This window comes from Bactrocera neohumeralis, unplaced genomic scaffold (genome assembly GCF_024586455.1).
Source record: "Bactrocera neohumeralis isolate Rockhampton unplaced genomic scaffold, APGP_CSIRO_Bneo_wtdbg2-racon-allhic-juicebox.fasta_v2 cluster11, whole genome shotgun sequence".
NCBI classification, from domain to species: domain Eukaryota; kingdom Metazoa; phylum Arthropoda; class Insecta; order Diptera; family Tephritidae; genus Bactrocera; species Bactrocera neohumeralis.
In genome coordinates this window covers 17269885-17293853 of record NW_026089624.1, presented here as the reverse complement: position 1 = coordinate 17293853, position 23969 = coordinate 17269885, and the positions used below count along the sequence as shown (strand labels likewise).

The following is a 23969-nucleotide window of genomic DNA, read 5'->3' as shown; positions in this document are numbered from 1 at the left end:
GAGAAAATTGCCATAAGTTTTGGCATTTTACTGAAAATTACAATTACAGTTGAACTTGGAGTTAGCATCACCATAATCCACTAAAAAACTTCGAGTTATGACAAGAAATTTTTATGCAATTTGACTTCTGTTGCTAATTTAAGAGTTCGAGTTATGAAGAACTTCGAGTTTGAGATATGGAAGTTCAACTGTATTATATTTTTTTGGGGGATTGTGAATTCATGCAAATGTTTAGAAATATATTCAGTAAATGTCCCATAAACAGACTCTGACGAACCGGCCTTTCTGTTCAGTTGTTAGAGTTGTGCGCCTAATAGAACGTCCATTTAGTCCAGATTTCCCTGTATTTCTAAAATACAAATAAAATAAAACATTTCAGTTACTTAAATGCGTTGGCACTTCAATAGACAATAACTGAAATTGTTAACTCATACCGCTCTTTTGCATCAAGAATTTTATGTAAAAAAATGGTATAACATGTTATATTAACATTTTATTTATGTTGAATCGAATTTAGCATCGAATTTAGCATCGAATTTAGAAGGCTTCGAACTTCAACAATAATTTCTCTCTTCACTGTGATAAAGATTAGTTAAGATTTATTTTTTACTATATTATTAACAGGATAAGTGCCACGAAGTTTGTAACACACAGTAAACGTCTGAAATACTATAAAATATATATTTATATGATCAGCGTGACGAGCTGGGTTGATTTAGTCATGTCCAACTGTCCATCTGTTTGTATAATATATATACGAAACAGTCCCTCAATTTTTTAGGTTTCGCTCTGAAATGTTGTACACGTCCTTTTGTTCTAACGAAGCAGCTTATTTGTTGGATCCGCCGGCATCGAACCACCTTAACTTATGGTTTCTCTACAAACTAAACGAACAAAATCAAGTTCTTGGAACTTTGAACTCATTGATAGTTTATCTAAATTACTTAGTCCTTTAACATAGTTTCAATTAACAAGGTCTGCCTAATTGGTTGTAATAAAATTGTGTTTTTAGTAATGAAAAGTATTTCAAAACACAAATGAGACTAAGCATTGAAAGCATGAATATTTTCTCATATGGTATGTATCATTCGATGACCTCGTTAGCATGGTATTTTTTTTCATAAATAAATTTTTGTCAGCAGAATATGAAAATACATATTGTGATAGCTATGTTTGTATGTATGTAAAAATTCCACCATTTGTGTAAAAATGATTTTATACAATAAAATTATTTGAAATAATTAAATTAAGAAAACGAATTAAAATTATCAATTCAGAATTCCGGATGGTAAATCGCCGCGTTTTCCGAAAAAGCCAACCATTCGACAAGAGGAAGACATATTAATAATGGAATGTATATTAGAAGCACATCCAGTCCCTGACATAACATGGCACTGTGCCGATCAAAAAATTGAAGATTCAAAGCGTACAAAGATGTCAAGAAAGGCAATTTCTAAAGACATATATGTGTTAACATTGGAGATCCAAAACCCCACCAAGGACGATGGTGGAAATTACCGTTGCAACGCCGTAAATGTGTATGGTGAAAGCAATGCTAATATAGCACTAAATTTTCAAGGTATATTACAAAATATACGTCCTCTGTGGTGTGTTGGATGTAACAATCTTATTATATTAGCTATCCAAAAATGAAAAACACAAAATGTACAATTGTTATCGTAGCGTATGAATATGTTATATATTTTTGTATGTATCTATTTAAACTTTGCAGTCATATCAACTAGTTATAAACAACTTTATACATTAGTTGTGTATCAGAAGTTCAATTAATTAGTTGACTCTCTCTCTCCATAAGCAACTCGTATTTTTTAAACATTGCCCACAGAAGATTAGCCATTTATAAAATAAAATCACCCATTGGTAAATCATTTTACAAATGGTACCAATTTGTGGGTTTTCTGTCTTGTTAGATTTCAGACAGAAATTTCTAATTTAAAACTGGTGTATTTTCTAATCGTCAGGAAAATTGTTAAACACTTCTACTATACATAGTATGTATTACATACGTACTAAACAGCTGAAGTGACTTACAATTAGTTTTAAGCCATTCGTTCGTTTCAAATAGCTCTGCGATGTTTTGTTCCCAACGACCTACTCAATTCATGTGAGCACTCAATCAATTCAATCACACTACATAAAATATAAAAAAAATTGTGGATATTTGTGTTATAATCTAAGTTATGTTATTCAATTCCACTGAATATAATATGGTATGTAATGGTATTTTAATTGTACTATTATTACACATTACTATTAAGTTTTTAGCGCACTTCGATTATAAAAATTTACATCGAAAAGATTTCCAAAAATTATTTTCCTATTTCCCATACATAGTACATCAAGCATGATACACTTATTGCTTTTTAGATGGGCAATGAAGACAATGTTTTATATTACATTGCCTTGCAAGCATCAAAACAAAGTATGTACTGTTTGCTTTGTTGAGAGAACCAAACAAGTCATGTTTGTTTCTTCTAGTTCTTCTAGTTTGTTTATTCTAGTCAACCGTTTAAATTGTAGTAAAAGATATCAAGAAATGTTAATGCAATAGGTCACTGGTTGCATTAGTGCGTCAGTCTAATACGTACCAACATCTGCACCAGAAATGTAAACAAATGGGGTTATTTTTTATGCATGTTTTTGTTTTAATATTTTGCATATGTATGTGTACTATAATGCTTAAGCTAATTTAAAACTTATGAAATTCTTGATACAGAATGTCTCAAAATTAACGCAAGATTTAAATTTGCCACCATTTTAATTAATCTCTTCACAGTTAACTATGTTAAAACACTATTCCGTCCATATTTAATATCAAATTTTCAACTGTGGCCGCCAGGCTTTAATTTTTTTTTTGGAATATTGGGAAATAAGGAAGACACGTTTTTCTATCGTGCAACACTCCAATTTTACTAAGCTGTCATTTTGTTTTTTTTAGAGTTGTCGATTTGTTTTTTTTAGAGTTGTCAACACTTTACTACATAAATGGCGGCAAATGAAAATATTGCATTAATTTTGGAACACTCTTTATGTATACATTTTGGGAGTAACATTTTATGTTTTTATTCGATGCACTGGCAGGTTAGGAGTTTGACTTCACATTTATAAGACAGTTATTCAAATTGTAGGAAATACAATGAATTAACTATTTTACTATGTTAATTATGAATAATGTTATTTCATTCTTTTTATTTTTGTTTTGTTTTCTATTTTATAAATTTTTTAGTATGCCATTCATAAATATTTTTTATTCATAACTCTTCATGTGTTCCTATCACAGACATATAATTATCAATTAATTTTCTGCAACTATTGTAAGGTTGCGAACTAAGTCACTAGCCGTTGTCGATTTTTTTAAATAAAATATGGTAATCACTTTTTGCAGTCTGATAGCAGATTAAATTAGAATTCATTTCATTTCGCTCAACAATGTTTTGAACTTCTCAAATAACTCTATACCGGTATCATAATTATACGTTTCTTATAACCTAACCTAACAGACCTTTTTAATATTAGTGTAAGAAAAATAAAAGTAATTTTATTATTATTATTATATGCGTTAAAGAAATACCTATAATAGATATAAGAAATCCCTCTGTGCCGCACTTTACTAATTTATAATAACATTAATTTTTCATGACAAGTCTTTATGTAATTCCTGTATTATTACATACATGTATATGTGTATGTTACTAGCTGGTAGCAACTGCTCATCAAAAATAAATTATTTTAACATAAGCGAATAATAATTAAATTACACATCAGGTACCAATGATAATGGATTTGCACCATCATTCATCGAAAAACCTCGAATTATACCAAACGATTCCGGAACTCTTATTACGATGAAATGCAGATGCAAAGCAAAACCTGAACCCAAAGTTAGCTGGTACAGAGGAACGCAATCGATCAGTGAAAGTAAAAAAATAAAAATCAAGTCGACTCTGATTGCTGAAGACACATTCGAACTGACATTAGAGATCAAGGTAAAGTAAAATGTATTAATAAATATTAAAAATATTTTAAAAACTTTGACAAGAGATAATGTCTCAACTTCTTCTTCTTCTTTATTGGCGCAGACACCGCTTACGCCAATATAGCCAAGTTAACAACAGCGCGCCAGTCGTTTCTTCTCTTCGTTACATGGCCCAAATTGGATATTCCAAGCGAATCCAGGTCCTTCTCCATCTGGTCCTTCCAACGGAGTGAAGGTCTTCCTTTTTCAGAGCTGGAGTGTTTTCGTCCATTCGGACAACATGACTTAGCAAGCGTGTTGGCTGTTTTTAATTCGCTGAACTATGTCAATGTCGTCGTATATCTCATACAGCTGATCGTTCCATCGAATGCGATATTCGCCGTGGCCAACGAGCAAAGGACCGTAAATCTTTCGCAGAACTTTTCTCTCGAAAACTTGTAACGTCGACCCATCAGTTGTTGTCATCGTCCAAGCCTCTGCACCATATAGCAGGACGGGAATTATAAGTGACTTATAGAGTTTACCAAATTCAGACATCGCGGCATAAAGGCAGCTCCTTTTCAAGGAAGAGGTGGTGTGTGTCGATTCTCCTTTCACGGGTCGTTTGTTGATTTGCCAGGTCTAAAGCGACATTGGTAAGGTCCAATCAGTTTGTTGACGGTGGGCTTTAATCTTTCACACAATACGCTCGATAGAACCTTATACGCGATGCTGAGGAGGCTTATCGCACGGTAGTTGGCGGAGATTGTGGGGTCTCCCTTTTTGTGGATTGGGCAGAGCACACTTAAATTCCAATCGTTGGGCATGCTTTCGTTCGACCATATTTTACAAAGAAACTGATGAATGCTCCTCATCAGTTCTTCACTGTCGTGTTTGAATAGCTCAGCCCGCAATCCATCAGCCCCCGCCTTTTTGTTGTTTTTCAGATGGGTAATTGCTATTCGAACTTCTTCATGGTCGAGCAATGAAATGTCTGCTCCATCGTCATAGATTGGGGAATCGGCTTCACCATCTCTTGGTGTTATGCTTTCATTGCCATTCAGCAGGCTGGAGAAGTGTTCCCTCCATAATTTAAGTATGCTCGGAGTATCGGTCACTAGATCACCTTTTGGGGTTCTACAAGAGTATGCTCCGGTCTTGAAACCTTTTGTTTTCTGTCTGCAAATGCGTCACGCTTCCCTCTTCAACTCTCAGTATTTATCCCATCCCGTCCAATCTGTTTTCTCACCGCTGCGATACGGCACTCCTCGTCGTACCAGCTGTTCTTGTGCATTTTCCGAAAACCAATGGTTTCGGTTGCAGCTGTACGAAAGGAGCTTGAAATGCCGTCCCACAGTTCCCTTATACCGAGTTGCTGATGAGTGCTCTCAGAGAGCAGGAGTGTAAGCCGAGTAGAGAGTCGTTCGGCTATCTGTTGTGATTGTAGCTTCTCGACGTCGAACCTTCCTTGTGTTTGTTGACGTGCGTTCTTTGCTGCACAGAGGCGGGTGCGAATCTTGGATGCAACAAGATAGTGGTCCAAGTCGATGTTAGGACCTCGGAGCGTACGCTCGTCTAAAACACTGGAGACGTGTCTTCAGTCTATCACAACATGATCGATCTGGTTGCTGGTATTTCGATCCGGAGACAGCCAGGTGGCTTAATGAATTTTTCTATGCTGTAATCTAATACTACAAATAACCATATTTCGGGCCCCGGCGAAGTCGATCAGCCTCAACCCATTTGGGGATGTTTCCTCGTGGTGGCTGACGATAAAGTCGCAACTATGGTCACATCGCCCTTCTCTTCCATCGAGGCGTGGGCGCAAGTCAGCAATATGTTGAAGAACCTCGCTTTAGTGGAGATTTTGGCACGATGTTCATCTACCGGGGTGAATGATAGTACTCGGCGACGGTCGAGTCTCTCTCACACCACGAATCCTACACCAAACTTGCGCTCCTTTATATGGCCACTGTAGTAAATGCCACAAGTACCTACTCTTCTCAGTCCTTGTCCCGTCCATCGCATTTCTTGGACGGCGGTGATGTCAGCCTTCACTTTAACGATGACATCAACCAGCTGTGCAGCGGCACCGTATCAATTAAGAGACCGGACCTTCCACTTGCATGCCCTTAAATCGTAGTCCTTATTTCGTTTGCCATGGTCGTCATCAAAAGGGGGGTCTCTCATCCGAGGCAGTTTGTATTCTTTCATTGGGGGCGCTTTTTACGTGGCGGGTCTCAAGCCCAGTGCACTACTCCGAAAAGGGGGTGTTTCGCCTTCTCACTTTAGCTCGCCTTCAAACGGATGTTCTGAGGCTACCCAGTGGATACTTGGTCAAAGACCGGAAGTCGTGAGCTGCTTGAATCGTTTCTGGCCACTCCCAAGTGAATGGCGATCAGATAACTTTCCTAATTTGCGTGAACTTCGCATGACTAGCCTATTATGTGCATATATTAATCAGACATAATTTTTAAAATTATAACATTTTATACATTTTTAGACGGATATCAAAATATTTATTTTTGCCTTTTCGTGTAGGATCCTGGTGCTGCTGACGGCGGCACTTATCGCTGTAATGTTCAAAATGAGTACGGAGAGTCTAACGCAAATCTCAATTTGAATATTGAAGCTGAACCAGAACCCGAAGGCGAAGGTCCCACATTTGTGGAGAAACCACGCATAATTTCCGAAAATAAGGGAAAACTTGTAATAATGGAATGCAAAGTTAAGGCTGACCCAAAGCCAGATATAATTTGGTCACGAAACGGCCAAATTATTCAAGAAAGTAGTAAAATAAAAATGTTTGTGGACCAACGTGGTGACCAATACTACATTAAGCTGGAACTTATTGATCCACAAATAGAAGATTCCGGTCTCTATAAATGCAATATCAAAAATACACTGGGTGAATTAAATGCAAACCTGACGTTAAATATTGAAAGTAAGTTCTCTTTACACTAAGTATTAATATATTTCTATCTGCATATTGTATTAAGAACACATTTTAATCAAATTATTTCATTTCGATTCGTGCAGTCGTGCCTGTTATTAAAGACAAACCAAAAATTATCAAAATCATTAAAAAACGTTCTGTAGTCATTGAATGTACAGTAGCGTCCAAATTTGAACCAAAATGTACATGGTACAAAGAAGAAACGGCGGTGAGAGAGAGCCAACGTCACTTTTACCGTGTCGAACAAACAAAAGAGGGCGAGTTCGCCGTGAAGTTGGAAATAAATGAAGTGATGGAAACTGACAAGGGCTCTTACAAACTAATAGCTAGCAATGAAAAAGGAGAGGCAATTTCCCAAGTAGTTCAACTTATAGATATTCCAGAAGAGGAGCGTAAATCTACTGTACCAGAGTTAGTTAAAGCTCTTTCAGATCAGACTGTGGTTGAATCAAAATCTTTCGAATTACATATCACATTGAAACAGAAAGATCGTAAATGTAAAATTGAATGGTATAAGGGAAGTATATTAATTCGTGAAACGAAAGAAATTACAACCACATTTGATGGTACAAATGCACGGCTAACATTCAGCACAGCACGCCAAGAGCATTCAAGCACTTACAGAGTGGTAGTCATCAATGAGACCGGCAAGGTAGAGTCAACTTGTAAGATCACCATCGTGAAGAAGCTTGCTATGAAAAAAGACACACAACCGGAAACTGAGGAGAAAATCAAGGTAATACAATTTTTATAGTGAACCGAGAAGACAGTGCGTATAAGTAGGTACACATACATATGTAGTTGTACAGGTATTTTACCTGCCTTCAAGTGTACCATATCTTAATTTTGATATTGGTATGAAAGCGATCCGACTATTTTAGCAACCTTTTTGGTCATTTTATTAATATTATAATGGTTAAATGACTAATTTAAAAGTAATTATAATGTTTTTAATTATATAATAGTTATAAAGAATAATAGTAACGTATAGGAAACGCCATTTTTCGAATGTTCCCATATATTCAGTTACGACTATTCACTATTATCCCCCTAACCTAACATTACAACTTCTTACTCTTCATACAATTTCTAACATTTATCTAAAATTCAGAAAGGTGAGGAAGAAACTGACAAACCGGATGAAGGAAAAGAAGAGAAGAAACTAGAAAATATAAAGATTGAAAAAGAAACAAAGCAGAAGGAAATTGAAATAAAGAAAATCGAAGAAGAGGTGAAGAATGAGGACAAAAAGATTGCTTCAAAAGAAGAGTCTGACAACCAAAAGAAGTTGGTTGAGTCCAGAAAGGAAATGACAAAAGAAAATGAAAATGATAAAAATATGGACGAATCACAAAAGGAACCGAAAGAAAAGCGAAATAAAGTCATTGAGAAACAAGAAAAACAAAAAGTAGACGAAATGCAGGTAAGACATATTAAAGCCGCCTACGTAACGATGATAACGACATTCTTGCGTTTTAGTTGCATTAACGAAAAATGTTATTGCTTAAAGAGTTGCTTTTTTAACTTTTTTTCTGCCAGTTATATATATGTATAAGGATAGTTTGTCACAATTATCTATACCAAGGGTCAATAAAAAACACAACAACATAGCTATGAGTAAGACAAAAAATACTTCGACTCAAAACTGAACTAAGAACAAAACAATGTTTTCTATAGCTTGGTGAATACGAGCCAGCAGTGAATGAATAATGAGCGGTCAATTAATTATGCTCTATAAATATAAGATCTTAGGTATAAAACAACTAATAGGCACGTAACATTTACCAAGGCTTTAGAATTGCTTTAATCAAAAGTAGCAATTATTATTTATAGTGTTAATTACTATTCATATTGCAATTATCCTTTAGTGCCTTAGTTCATCACTTTATAAGTTTTTTATTAACTTAACAACAGACTTTTAAACAATTTAATCAAGATTTTCATAACTTTTTTATATATAATTTTCTTTTCATTAACAGTCGGCGCCATCTCAACAGGAACAACCTGAAATAACATCTGTAAGGAAAATAGATCGCAAGGTAAGTTATTCAATTAGCGACAAAATATAGAAAAATTACCTGTTGCATTGGATAGTAAATCGCTAACCATACTTCTTTCAAGCGAGTGGAGAACTTCGTATAAATTAGGGTGTCCGTAGTTTCGCAAGTTGATCCCATATAAAGTATATGGTAATATGGTTGAATTTAAAAAACAGATGGGGGCGTGTGTACAAAATTAACTTGAGAAGTAACAGACACCCGTAAAACAATAAAACCGATTATACAAGTTTGTGAGTTCATTAAAGTTGATTAAAAAGCGACTTCAACCAAAATCCTACGAATCTACCCCTATTGAATCACCCTCTTGCAAGAAAGTTCTGTGTAGTAATAAAAGACAATGACAAAATCGACGATGATGACTATTTCAAAAATTATTTTTACAATAAAACTAAAATGTACGACAGCAAATAGGCCAAGTTTCTATATTTACATAAAGCTTGCCGGTACTATAGTAAAATGATAATATTGGTTACAACAATAATTATGTATATGAATTTGATTGATAATTGATTTTATCAGATTCTCTACTTTTTATAGCAATCTTCTGTTGTAATGTTGCAAGAAGTATTCGCTGTTAGATTATCCCTTTTCTCTACAGTCACCAGAACCCGATTATTGATTAGAATGTTTGAATATTTGTGTTAAACAAAGTTGCAAAGACATTTTCACCACCAAAATCAACGATTGTCAAGAACGTATTCGGAGAGTTTGTTTGGAAATTGTTCAAATTTAAGACCCAGACATTTAAATATCAAATATACGAATAAGAAGAATGTAGATTTTGCCTGTAATTGTTTTGTTTCTGTGTTTGTTTATTCTTATGAACATGTGGAGAATATTGTTGTTAAATCGAGATGGACTTTATTGGTACATACTATACATATAAATATGTATGAATTTCAAACTTTTGAATGCGACGTACATTATCTTATACCTTATAGTCGTTTGCTGATGCTTAAACTTCTTTATTGTAAACAATATTTTTGCATCTGAATCTTACATGGCAACATATTTTAACGAAACAGGCTAGTATACAAGAAGAACAAAAATCAGAAATTCATAGGAAGTCCGTAATCAAAACACAGGAGACAACCGTCATAGATGGAGAAAAAATATCATCTCGACGTTCGTCAGTGGTGGTATGTACATATATTAGATATTATTATGCTTTGTTGCTTAAATTGCAATTTAGCACAGTGGGTTTCAAAGCAGGTAGAGCTAAAGCATATGAAAAAAAAGAAATTAAATACATACACATATATGTATATTAGGGCGGGTCGATTTAAAAATCGCCCATTGCTCTATGAAAATCATATTCTAGGGATCAAAATAAGATACTTTGCCGAAGGAACCATACCTCTAAAACGAATTTTGATGTCCCCCAATTTGGGTCGAACCTTTGGGTAGGGGCAAATTTTGAAAAATCCCACTTTGACCCATTTAGAGTGCTCCAATCGAGTCCAAATGTATGACCGAACCCCACTAACTTTGGACGGCCGATCCACCCATGCCAGTGGCACACCCCCTGGAACTCCCCTGGGGGGTTCCCCATACAATCATTTGAAAAAATCACCATTTTTGGTGATTTACATGAAAAAATCAGCTAAATTGCTATGTTTTTTCTTTATTTTGATTTATTTATTTATAATAATATCGATTTTTTCTCTTAAGAAATTTATTTAGTCAGAACATATGTAAATGAAAAAAATTAATTTAGGTGAGTTATAGAAAAGAAATTAAAAAAAATTATTGTTTAAAGTCTTTTTTACTTTCAAGTCTGGGCAATTTCGCACGGCTCTCTAATGTCGTCGCCATAACAGCCTCTACATTTTCCGGTATAACCCTTTTGGAAACGCTAGCTAGCAATTGAACATGTCGTTCCGTTCCTTGTATGTGTGATGGAATTTTTGGATTATTAAACGGTGGATCATCTTGATTTAAATATTCTTTCAATGTATCGTACGGAATGCTTCGCGTGAATGGTGGTTCAAATACGATATTTATATCATTCAAATTGATCATTTCCGTATAACTTGTGCAATTAAAGTTTGTATCTGCTTTTTTATAAACTCTAAGTTTCATTGGCTCGTCAACATCGGTTCGATAGCGTAGAATTTTCTTGATGGCACAGTCGCGCTTTTCTTTCCTATCATCAAACAACATTGATAACAAGATATTTTTCGAATGCGCATAATATGAATTATCATTAATTACTTGATTGACAATTTTGCGTAAACGAGGTTCGTGACCAACCAATAAACTTGAAAAATAATGCACTGCCGTACACGACAGAGCTGTAATACTTGATATTGAAGTACATTGGCACATAACATTTAATTATAAATTCAACCAGAATTCTTAAATTTGCATCTGGATTTTCCGTTGTCACATATAATCGCAATAATCTAGCGGCCTTGGTGAGCCACCGAGAATGTACAATTTTCCCTGGTTTGATGTTAGCCAGATCCACCGGAACCACGCCGCTAGAAATTGCATGGGCCATGTCGTATAAGTACTTCGAATCGGTGGAAAATTCTCTTTTTTTCTGGAGCAGGGGGCATATTTTGCAACTCAATTTTCTGGAAGCCGTCCACCACCTAAAAATATCTAATAATAAAATAATTAAAAATGGTTGACAATTATAATAAATGAGTGATAGCAATAACTTACCGGAAGAGTTTCACTAGTTTCGATTTGACGGCTCAGTTTTCCGGTTGCCGATCTTGGTCCAGTGCTGGTTGATTTATCCAAAGCTTCAAACAAATGCCGAAACGGAAGTTCGTTGAAGTGTAGAAGGCAAACAAACCAATGCAATGGTCTTTTTAACAGCAATACGAATCGTCGTATAATTCCACCAATTTAATTTGGTTGTTTTGTATTCAGCGGTTTCATGTTTCAGTCTTACGTAACCAATCAATTCAGAATTGGGTTCTCTCAAAATAACAAGATGAGGTTCTTTTACCATTCTAGTATGATACTCCTCATCAATTTTATCTATCGTTAAAGTATCATCTTTTCTGCCATCGAATGAAAACGCTAACAAATTGGTATCATCTAACCGTTTGCGAAGCACTTCTTGTCTGCATTTCTCTTTTTCTCTGCGAACTTTCGATTTATCCATGATGAGAGGTTTCCAATGCTTATCTTTAATTTTAAAATCTTGCAAAAGAGCGGTTCCCAATGCTGATGCTACTCTGTCAGGCACACCAAATCTGTCACATACCAAGGCAAAGTTAAAACAATCGTATTGTGAACTTGTGCTTCTATCCATATCTTCTTGAACCGGTGGCGGGGCGTATGTTGAATCATCGGGATCTTGGTATGTTGGCATTGATGATATAGACGTTGCTCCTTGCTCTTCAGTTTCCATCATAAATGCATTCATTGTTAGTCTTCTCTGATTATGTTGATCGTGCATGAACTCTTTGAGGCGTTCGGGAACCCAGCCGCATGCACATAGAGCTGCCTTCAAATCGCATTTACATGTTCCAATGTAAAAAAATTGTTTCCAGAGATTTTACATACTCTGTAAATTGTTGGGTGTTGTTTCTTCTCTTGATTTGCTCTTGATACTTGTCAAGCAATTTATTCAATTTATTACATACACTTTTTTTCAGCATTATTTCCATACCAAGTTTTTCCCAAATTCCAATCAACTTATCTTGTACTTGAATAGTGAATGATTTATGGGAAAACTTTTTTTGTTCTGTTTTAGCACGTTCGCTTAAGTAAAAATAATATCTCAAGATATCCAGATGGGTTGCACCACATGCTGAGTGCATACACACATCTTAACACTAATCTATCACAATTGTCTATTGTTAGTTTAAGATCATCACTTAAATTAATTTTTTTCATTTACATATGTTCTGACTAAATAAATTTCTTATGAGAAAAAATCGATATTATTATAAATAAATAAATAAAAATAAAGAAAAAACATAGCAATTTAGCTGATTTTTTCATGTAAAGGCCAAAAATGGTGATTTTTTGAAATGATTGTGTGGGGAACCCCCCAGGGGAGTTCCAGGGGGTGTGCCACTGGCATGGGTGGATCGGCCGTCCAAAGTTAGTGGGGCTCGGTCATACATTTAGACTCGATTGTAGCACTCTAAATGGGTCAAGGTGGGATTTTTCATAATTTGCTCCTACCCAAAAGTTCGACCCAAATTGGGGGACATCAAAATTCGTTTCAGAGGTATGGTTCCTTCGGTAAAGTATCTTATTTTGATCCCTAGAATATGATTTTCATAGAACAATGGGCGATTTTTTTGCCTCCCTACAAATCGACCCGGCCTAATGTATATGTAAAAGTTTAGTTAATATTTCGATAATAATTGTTTGCTTTTCAAACTAGTAAACGGACATTATGCGCATAAATGTATTAAATCTGGAACCATAGTAAATATGAAATCTTGGAGTACAAAGATGCCTTTTTATATTCAATATAACATATAAGGCCACACAAAAATATTACCAACATCAAGGGTAATAAATTTTAAAGTTGGTTGTAACTTTGTAATCCTAGTATATGGGGTTTTGTATAGGAAACAAAACACTATTCTGGGGATCGGCATTTCTTTTGTGTCATTCGCGTTTTTCTAACTAATATTGTACACACAGCTAATGAAAAATATGTTTTTTTTACGCCAAATTCATACGCCATAAATCAACAATATACTACTTATAACCTACTTGTATTTTATAAGTCTAACTTTTTCCATATATTTTTTTCAAGTGGAAGTCTTCTAAGCAGTAATTGTTTCACTTGAAATCAATTTAGTTTCATATTATACTATGTATCTAGCTCAGTGAATAGTCAAACATAATTTCAACTCGTTTATGGTTTAAAAGCTCTGTTCTAGTAAAATAACTCATTAAGGAATCGCTCTATGACTAATATAAATGTGAAATCTAAATATTTTTATCTAATTGGATGTTAGACAGGAGTTCCTAGCTATAAACTGGTAGGTGTTTCACTGAGTGGCTATTATCCTTGCATTTACTCTTGCACACACATACAAGGTGCGTTTCAAAGTAAACATGACTTAAAAAAACAGAACAAATGGATTTTTCGGCAAAATCAATTTATTTTATTCAAAATAGTCTCCTTCTCCTTCAATACAGCTTTTTGCACGGTCCAAAAGCATGTCGAACGAGTGTTTTAGCTCGTTGGCTGGTATGGGCGCCAGTATGCCGGTGCAAGCCTTTTGAATGGCCTCTACGTCTACATAACGCTTTCCTTTCATGGGCAAATGCATTTTTCCGAAAAGGAAGAAGTCGTACGGTGCCATATCGGGTGAATACGGGAGTGGTTAATGATTAAAATGTGATTTTTGGTCAAATAATCGTCCTTCGAATGTTGGATTCTGAGCAATTTTTGGTCGTCATCAATTTGTGCGGAACATACTGTGCACACACCTTTCGTAAGCCCAAATTTTCAGTCAAAATGCGACAAATTCAGTTTTTGGAGATATTCAATTCCATTTCCATGAATTTCAATGATGATTTTGGCTTATTTTTGATTAATTCACGCACAGATTCGATGGAATTTCCGGTGATCACGGATTTTGATAGGCCCACATGTTGATCGTCATTTATGTCCTCATGACCACTTTGAAAACGTTGAAACCACTCGTGCACTCTGCTAAGGGATAGACAATCATCGCCATAAACTTTTCTACTCAATTGAAAAGTTTCGGTAAAATTTTCCAATTTTGAAACAAAATTTAATGTTGGCTCTTTGTTCGAAGCTCATTTTGGCACCGATAACACAAACATACTGACACTTAAAACGCAATAGCTTCACTTCCAATCTATGAAATGTCATGAAATTCTTACTGGATAGTCGATAAAGATAGCAGACTCTAATGCACCAGCCGACATATAGATGGCGCCACCAGAGGGAGCTAGATTCAAAAAGTCCTGTTTACTTTGAAACGCACCTTGTATATTATATTATATTCTATCTAAGTGTATTAAATACCATATATGTTTTGCTTCTGCAGCAACATGAAGAGTCCAACCAGGAATTACGTAGATTGTCTGTTATGGAGAAGACGGAACTTGAGGTAGCTAGAAATTGTTTGCAACTAAACTGTATATTATTGTCCTAATGATTTCCTTATATAGCATATTAATAAAATTTTAATCGTAAATACTTAATTACAATTTATTCAAACATTGACTAGAATTTAACGTTTACATTATGCATGTATAGCCCTTTTCCATCACCTTAGTAAAACTCCAAATCCTTTTGATATTTTCCACAAATGTATGTAATTCTAAAAGAAACCTGAAAACAAGAAAATTGAGGCGAATAAGAATCCACAGCAAATAAAAGAGGAAATCCCGAAACTTAAGCCCGCTCTAAAACGACAAATACCAAAGGTGAGAAATTTGTACTCATTTTTTATGTTTTTTCAAGCATATTTTTGGATTTCTTTCTTTCTACGTCTATCATTTATCGATCTTTTAATCGTTTCTTATTATTTTTCTCGTACATCTATATATTCAGTGAATTTCTCTTTGCTATTAGTTCCTTCATATTTTTTGGTGATAAATATAATAATTCAGCTCATTGTTTTTAAAAATGTTTACTTATATTCTCACTGGTTTATGTTTAAGAATATTCAATAATTACTTTTCCATTTTTTTAATTCGAATGAAAAACTCAAAATTGTTTGGCCGGCATATTGCTTTTGTTATTTTGACAATAATCCAAACCGAATTTCGAGAAAATATTTCGTCAAATAAAAAAGGGCTGTATCAGGTAGTTCAGTTGGTATAATACTTCGATATCGACGGTTCTGTCAAAAAAGCAGCTTCTTTGAGAGCAGAGAAATGGTCGTGTGCAAAATTTCAGATCAATATCTCAAAAACTAACTGACTAGTTCCCATATATACAAATTGACACGTACATGACTAAATCGACTCAGCTCGTCATGCGGATCATTTATACAAACATATAATTTAAGAGGTGTTTCCTTCTAGGTATCACAAGCTTCGTGCCATACTTAATATGGGGTATGGAAATAAATATGACGAGTTGAACAACACAACTCTTGTAATTTGAAAAAAAGCCGTCCGTTCCTTTCGAGATCCTTGTCAGTTTTTGTTTCGATTTTAATCTTCTCCTATTTGTCATAACTTCTAATTGCATTTCCTTCCATTCAGATTCATAATAAAAATGCCTTCTTCCTTACATATGAATTTCCGGCGAAGTAAAGTAAATTTTCGTCAGGGGATGTTACCTTCTTGATATCATTGGCCAGAAAAGTTTATAATTTATCATCCCGAGAGCATAATCGGACAGAGAATTATACATTTGCTGTTAATATAATGTATAAAATACTGGGAGTGTAACCATTAAAAAACTTCTTACAAATTGAAGTTCAGCAGTTAATTAACAATGATAACACGTTTGTATATCGAGTCCTTGGCTTAAAATATATACGATCTAGAAGGCTTATTACTTAGTGAAAAGATACTGCTATTCCTACAACGCCTTCTTCTACCGAAATTCTCTACTATTCACAAAGAATAATAGAAACAAGATTGTAACATCATTATGTAATAAACTGCATAAAATACTGTCTCCTGGCTTGTAAATTGAAAACAGTTTCTCTCTGCTACTACTTCTCATTCTGAAATTCTTTACTTCACCACCTGTTATTTATTGTTCATTCTTGCTCATAACTGTCGCAGCCTTAGACTGAAAAAGTAACATTAAAAACTGAATGTAATCTTTATCGAATACTTATATGGGCTACTCTTGAAATTAAGCAGAGTTTGCAACTACAACCCCACAAATTGAAAGTTCAATTGTCTTGCGTTATATAAAATGCTATTAATATTTGTAATATTGACCACATTAAAGTAAAGGACGGGCAAAATATATTATAAATCATTCTAAACTTCTAAAATTTTGCTAAACGGATCTTAAAACTATAATTCTCAGCTTATATTTTCGATTTAACATTTGTTATTAACTTTTAATTTCCTGTTACTAATTAATTTCTAACAACTCAAAAATGTTTTTGTATTGTTATATGATGTTTCCTTCTTTGTATTCTTCCATGTTTTATGGTTTTTGTTTTCTTTGCATTGCATTCAATATCAGCAAAAACAAGAAGAAAAGACTGTTGTGGAAGAACTGCCAAAATTACGAAAAACTTCTATTACTATATCTAAAGAGGAACCAAAACCAGAACCGCCTAAGCCTAAAACCAAGGCTAAGGTCAAAGCTAAGCCGAAATATGAAGAATTACCAGAAATACCGGACTATGAAAGGCCTGTTTTAGAAAAATATGAAAAGTCTGAATTCGCTGCAAGTGACTTTAGTAGAGAACTTGATATACCTACGAAAATGCAGAAACCGGTAGTAGATTCAGAGAAAAACGAACCAGAGAAAGGCATTCTGAAAAGCGGATCACCGAAGGTATGAAACAGCTCACATTTTGCATAAATTATTTTAAATGTATATTAATGGGTCGTTTACTAAGTAATATCGTTCGATGAAAACAGATAATCTGATTTTATTTTTTCGCAGCCAACTTCACATTTAACCTCTTTATCATTATATATTTGAACAGCAGATATAGTAAAGATTGTTTGTAAAAAAGTTTTTTACATTTTATTATGTCCTGGAAGGCCTCTTGAAGCCTCTTGAAGCCAAAGCGGAAGAACAACTCGAGAGATTGCTGAAGGATTAAATTTGTCTAATGCAACCGTTCACCTTACGCAATAAAAAAATCGTATTTGAATTGCACTAAGAAATGAAAATACTTAGTGAATGATCCACTATAACTAAAAGTATAATACCATGTGTACCATATGCATGAAATCCTGCTAATAAGTAGAAACTCATTTTTTATTTCAATGTATAATACCATATAATTAAATGTTGAATGCTCTATGCATGTGTTTACTCATGTTTGCAGAAAGAAAAGGCCGACCATGTGTCAGCTGATGAATCCACTGGCTTCAAAGTAGGTAAAGGAAAGATTCCAGAAGATGATACTGACGTTGATTCTCCAAGTTTGCGTCCTGTGATTATTGAGCCAGAGGTAAGTCATGTATGATGTAAAAATGCATTTTATTTTATTATGTACAAGTGTACGACATTCTGTGACGGATACGGAATTTTTTTCTGGGGGAGGTGAGGTCGAGTTTTAAGTTTTTGGGGTGGGTGGGGATCTGCCTTTTTCTTTCAACATATTTTAAATATTGATGTTACTACGTAAATTTTTCTGAACTTGAATTTTTTTCCGATTTTTTTGGGTGTCAAACAAACACTGCCACCGAATGGCCCCCTCCTCTCCGTAGATCCTTTTCTGACATTGTATTGTGAGAATTTTTCTTAAAAATACATTTTTTAAATTTCTTTCATGTACTTATATTGCATTTCCCGACGTCTAAACCATTCTTAACTTAACTCATATGGAAAAACAACATCCTCTCGTAACAATTTCGCATTCAAACTAAGCAGACGAAAGTACCTTTTGCTCCTGTTGAGGTAAGTTAATCTGTAATTTTTTGATTTTCAATTACATATGTATGTACATACATATTTTTTAATATCTACTGCGTCTTTATGTGTTTATGTATTAAACATCTGTCACTTCTCTCAGAAAGAATGTAAGAAAATCCATTTTATATAATAAAGTTCTCTCGATCAATATATAATATATGTATGCAGATGTAAAAAATATTGCTTAATTTGTATGTGAAATGTTTGCACTTCTGAAGTTTTAAACGAAAATGCATATTTATGCATCTAAATATATAAATTAAATAATACCGGGTTGATTACACCATTTAGAGCCCAAGAATGAATCGATAGTTACAGTCTAAGCGGTGGCAACGTTTTCGAAAGAGAATTTCAGATAAAACAGTTTTTACGAATGCTGTTTCACTCAAAGTTGAAATTCTTATTTTTTCGTTGTTGCTAGCTCTCGTACTTTTACTCGTTTACTGAATTTGTCTCTTCTGCGTTTGTCGTTATTTTCTTACAAAGAGACAGTATGGGTGACCAATAGTTCTACGTATAAGTCCGCTTTTATAATATTATTTCGAAATTACTTAATTTAAAGCGAAAAAGCATAAAATTGAGCGAATATTCAGAAACGTCTTATTAAGCGGCAATTCATAAGTAGTTTCTGCGAAAATTATGCTTTTTGTACGGATAATTATGTTTTGTAGATGATTGTACCTAAAATCAATATTAAAGTAGAAATGATATTAAAAAAAAATAAAAATAAAAAGTAAATCTTTATGTTTCTAATATTTTATAAAATGTCTCTACTGAACTCTTTTTTTTTTCATTTCCGACTTTTCTAATACATTTCTTTACCCTTTCTCATAAGTTTTTTTTTTTTAATATTTAAGAATATATATTTACATCTTTACAAAATTCGGAATCTGAGTCAAACAACTATATAATTTGAAAAAAGAAATTAATCTTTGTGATTAAGGCTCATTATATCTTTACCTATAGGTAATCTTTTTAGTAGCGGAAACTGAAGTTTTGCGACCGCAGAATATCATACGTTGGAATGCAAACGTTGAACTCCAATACAATAAAAGAAAGTGTTATGAAAATTTCACTTTAATTTTCGGGTAAACGGCTGACAGCAGGTGATGTTGAAGCTTTTCGAGTTATGCGATTATTCAGAGAAAAACGAAAAGTGCTTTTGTCCTATCGGATATACATATGTATACGTAATGGACTACGAAACGATAAAGGCGCTAAGATTAAATTTGAATTGTTCGCCGTTAAATCAGTTGCTTCTCCAACTATGCATCATTTCGATCTAGAAATACTCGTTTGTTAGTAAACCATCACTTTTTCTCCTTAAACTTAAGAACTGTGGCAGCTGCTTGTTAATTTTTGGCTGTAAGCATTGCGACCGAGCAAATTACTTTTGATTATACTGAACCAAAATTAATATAATTTAATTCCTCCATAGTTGAAATGGTCAACGATACGACTCAGAATTTTTTTTAAACATATTATTTAGGGTTGTAAAGGAATTATATACTGCTATGTTTTGTACTTATCCTTTTGTGTCATGCAGGGTAATCAATCTTTCAAGGAGTTCAAACAGCAACGTCGGTGTTCTTCAGTTAAAAATCTTATAACCAAAGAACCCATTGAAAATTTTTTGAGAGTAGTTTTGAAACCCGTAGTAAAAGATCCAAAAGATGAAGAAGTTCCACAGCAAGCTCAGCAGATGTTAAAGGTAACTGAACAATGAAGCATTCTCTCATGCGCGGTCTTTCTGCCTCTATCTGTTTTCTCTCGCTCTAATTATTCTGTCAAATTTCTTGAGAAGCACCGTCGTCTCCTTGTTACTTTTTTCTAAAATTGAGAGCTAAATACTTCACTCACTGGTACTAAAAAGTTTACACCATTTTATTTTCATATTTTAATATTAAATCTATTTGATTTTTCTTGAGCCCTTTTTAGCAAAACTTTCTTTCCTCCTCATGCTTTTTTTCTTAGTTTTTTAATTAAAAAGTCCATTTAAGATTTTCAATAGGATATCTACATACATATATGATCCTTATACATCAATGTTTTTTAAGGCAACAATGAAAGAAGGTACAATCTTGATAGCATCCGATAAAGTGAAAGTTCAGGTTTTGAAAAAACCTGAAGGTTTACCAACAATCTTGGATAACTATGAAGGTCCCGAATTAGAGAAATATACAAAAATTGAATTTGAAAAGAAAGTAAAGGATAAAAGTGAAATACAGTTAACGACTAAAAAGGTTATACCGCAATTCCAATCGCCAATAAAAGATTCGACAAAGGTAAGCTTTGTTTTTTTATTGTATTAAATTTTCACACCAAGCATTATTGTAAAATGAGAAAAGGCTTAGAAAATGTTGCTTGCACTTAGGAGATGAATATTTAATGTTATCATATATTTTTTAAATAACAAACTTTGTTCAATATTACAAATAAGGATTAATGAAAACACATCACTAACGAAAGTACATACATTATTTACTTTTTTTATGTATATTTTTAGTAATATGGGGAACTTTAAAATACTCTTTGCTGTTTCATACATACCGCAATTATGGTTCGAAAAATATGATGGAAAGTAATCATATGTTCAGAAGTTTATGCAATTATATAGTAAATATTCAAAAATCGTTTTCATCTTAAAGATTTATGTGTACTTTTATACAAAAAAAAAACATTGAAACGCATACTTTTTTATGAATATTTTTTGATGTGCTGTGGCGAGCAGACGGAATAGATATTTTTAAATATGGTTGAAGAAAACTTTAAATTAAAAATATTTTCGAGGTACGATAATACTTCCTACATAGTAGAGATTCACAAAATTGTTCTGTGTGATATGCATCTGCTATTTTTTTGTTGTTACAAAATAAAAGCACTCAATTTGTTTTATTTTTTCTGTATACGAGTAAAACATTAAATCTATATTGAATTCAATGTCTACGATATGTCCAGGCAAAACTAAAAGACCGAAGAGCTAAGTCCAGGCAAAACTAAAAGACCGAAGAGCTAAGATACTTTATTAAATACTAGGGCTATAACCGCGACTCCGCTAGCGTGAAAGTTGGGACTGGCATCATACATATCTTAAAGGGCTATACCAGTGTGATGCATGAAAAATTAGGCGATTTTCGTGAATTTTTTTAAAAGAAAAGTACAAGATTGAATGTTTCGACGTTCTATGGACGTAATAAAGTATATTTTTAGCTATATTAAACATTTTTGAAGTTATACTTCTTATGGGAGTTCGTAAAAGGTTGCGTTTTATGTTTAACGCTTACATATTTACGCTAGCTTGTCGGCGAAGATGTTCGAGCAGCAAGGGAAGCGGTGACAATCGGCGATCGTTTGTCAGTTTCTTTCGGCATATTGACTCTTTGACAAAGCGTGAGTTTCGGCCATGCGAAAGATGCGAGCCACACTTGTTATTATGAATATATGGACATTAGGGTGTCCGTTATTTCCCAAATTTATTTTTGAGTCTGCAGCGCTCTCAAAATTTTTAGTAAATGCCCTAAAAAAAAATTATGAAACCCATATGAGCTCTTAACTTATTTTTGTAGGAAATGTATGTGGCTTGCATTTGCTTTCGTAAACATACAGACAAATGTGCCAAAGAAATAATATATGTATATGCCATACAAATTCTATTGGTATATATGGAAATGATAACGAATATACAAGAAAATTGATGACCTTCATGAAATATCAATTTTTTTTGAAGAAATGAAGTTCATTTGGCACATCTTCACTTTGTAATAGTCGAAATAAATATAAATAATATTTGAAATATTATTTTATTTAAAAATTAAAATATAAAATTAAAGAGAAATAAAATTAAAATAATTGAAGTGAAATTTCTTAGGCGACTTCGGAAAAGGTTGCGTTAAACGTTTACTGCTTCAGTGGAGGGGGAATAGCGTTGAACGATTAACGCAACTCGGAAGGAGACAACTTCTAAAATATTACTTTAAGTTCTCTGCCTAAAGCATAGAGAAGGTGCAAATTGAATTCTGTATGATGTTGTATGTGAATTTAAGAAAGTGTTGGTCACTCCACCATATTTTTATCCTTTCCCTCTCGCTAGTTTTCTTTCATACAAAATGATATGCATTTCTTGGAATATCACTAAGAAGTTTCACTTCTTCCGCGCGTAGGGACTCCACGCACAAGTTTTTGTTTACAAAAATATTGAAAAATAACGGAGTTATGTGCTGTCTGCGGAAGTGCCGAAAAAAAAGTGCCTCAACTGCTGGCATGATTCCGGTCGAAGGAGTAGCTGAAACAAAAAAATTCAAAATTTTAATTAAACTTAAATATATTTTCTATAAAATGAACTACGATCTTTGATAAATATCAAAAATTAAGAAAATGGCGTAATTTTGAAAAAAATCGTTTTTTTTTTATGAAAAAATGGTCGTTTTTTTAATGCCAAATTGACAATTTTGAACCAATCAAAAAGATCCATTGTGTAGCAAATGTATTCAACTATACCCAGTTTTAATTTGAAGTCGATCGGTCAATTTTTCGTTGAGTTATGATGTCATCAATTTTGTAACTGCACAGTGAAAAACGCTACTCCCTTCTCTCTTTGACGTGGGATGACGTGAGAATTCACAACATTTGGATTTTTGCCGTGGAAACGTATCAGCTGATTGCTCTCTCACAACGCAGGGTTGCCAATATCGATATACTATAGTAATTATCAACTTTTATAATTCAATCTGTTCAATATGTTTCAATATGTTTGAAATTTTCATAAAATAACTCAAAATCAGAGTCGAACGCTATTATTTATAAATATGTATACTATTTTTAATAGTTTGTTTTCAGTTTTGATATTTTATATTGTAAAAAATTGTAGTTGAAAACAAAGATGTGCTCAAAACTATATATGCGTATTGGGCAATGGCAACATTGTTCAAATGCAAACAAACAAAGATGGATGATTTCTGCGTTTTTACCACGTTTTTCACTGTTCACACATTTTGCCGATGAGGAAGGAAAAGGAAGGAAGGGAGTAGCGTTTTTCACTGGCTGTGCTTTTAAATGCGTTATAGCACAAACAGTGGAGAACGTAGAATCGTGGCCCGACTCAGCTGATACGACCTATCTTATGGGCGCGCAATGTAAGTGAACAGTGAAAAACGCTACTCCCTTTTATCTTTGACGTAGGGTGCCGTGAGAATTCACGCCATTTGGATTTTTGCCGTAGAAACGTGGCAGCTGATTGCTCTTTCACAACATAGGGTTGCCAACATCGATATATTGTAGTAATTATCAACTTTTATAATTCAATCTATTCCATATGTTTCAATATGTTTGAAATTTTCATAAAATAACTCAAAATCAGAGTCGTATGCTATTATTTATAAATATGTAAACTATTTTTAATAGTTTGTTTTCAGTTTTGATATTTTATATTGTAAAAAATTGTAATTG

At 33.7% G+C, this 23969-nt stretch overlaps 1 protein-coding gene across 1 annotated transcript in view; it reads left to right on the top strand.

Annotated features, from left to right (window-relative positions):
* LOC126766080 (twitchin) overlaps window positions 1-23969 on the top strand; it is a 125046-nt gene that overhangs the window by 20941 nt on the left and 80136 nt on the right. Inside the window, 11 exon segments of the mRNA XM_050483779.1 lie at window positions 1278-1579; window positions 3787-4007; window positions 6518-6920; window positions 7016-7668; window positions 8044-8355; window positions 8912-8971; window positions 15001-15063; window positions 15284-15382; window positions 17115-17432; window positions 17935-18060; window positions 18483-18509. Of these exon segments, the coding sequence (XP_050339736.1) occupies window positions 1278-1579; window positions 3787-4007; window positions 6518-6920; window positions 7016-7668; window positions 8044-8355; window positions 8912-8971; window positions 15001-15063; window positions 15284-15382; window positions 17115-17432; window positions 17935-18060; window positions 18483-18509 (2584 nt within the window).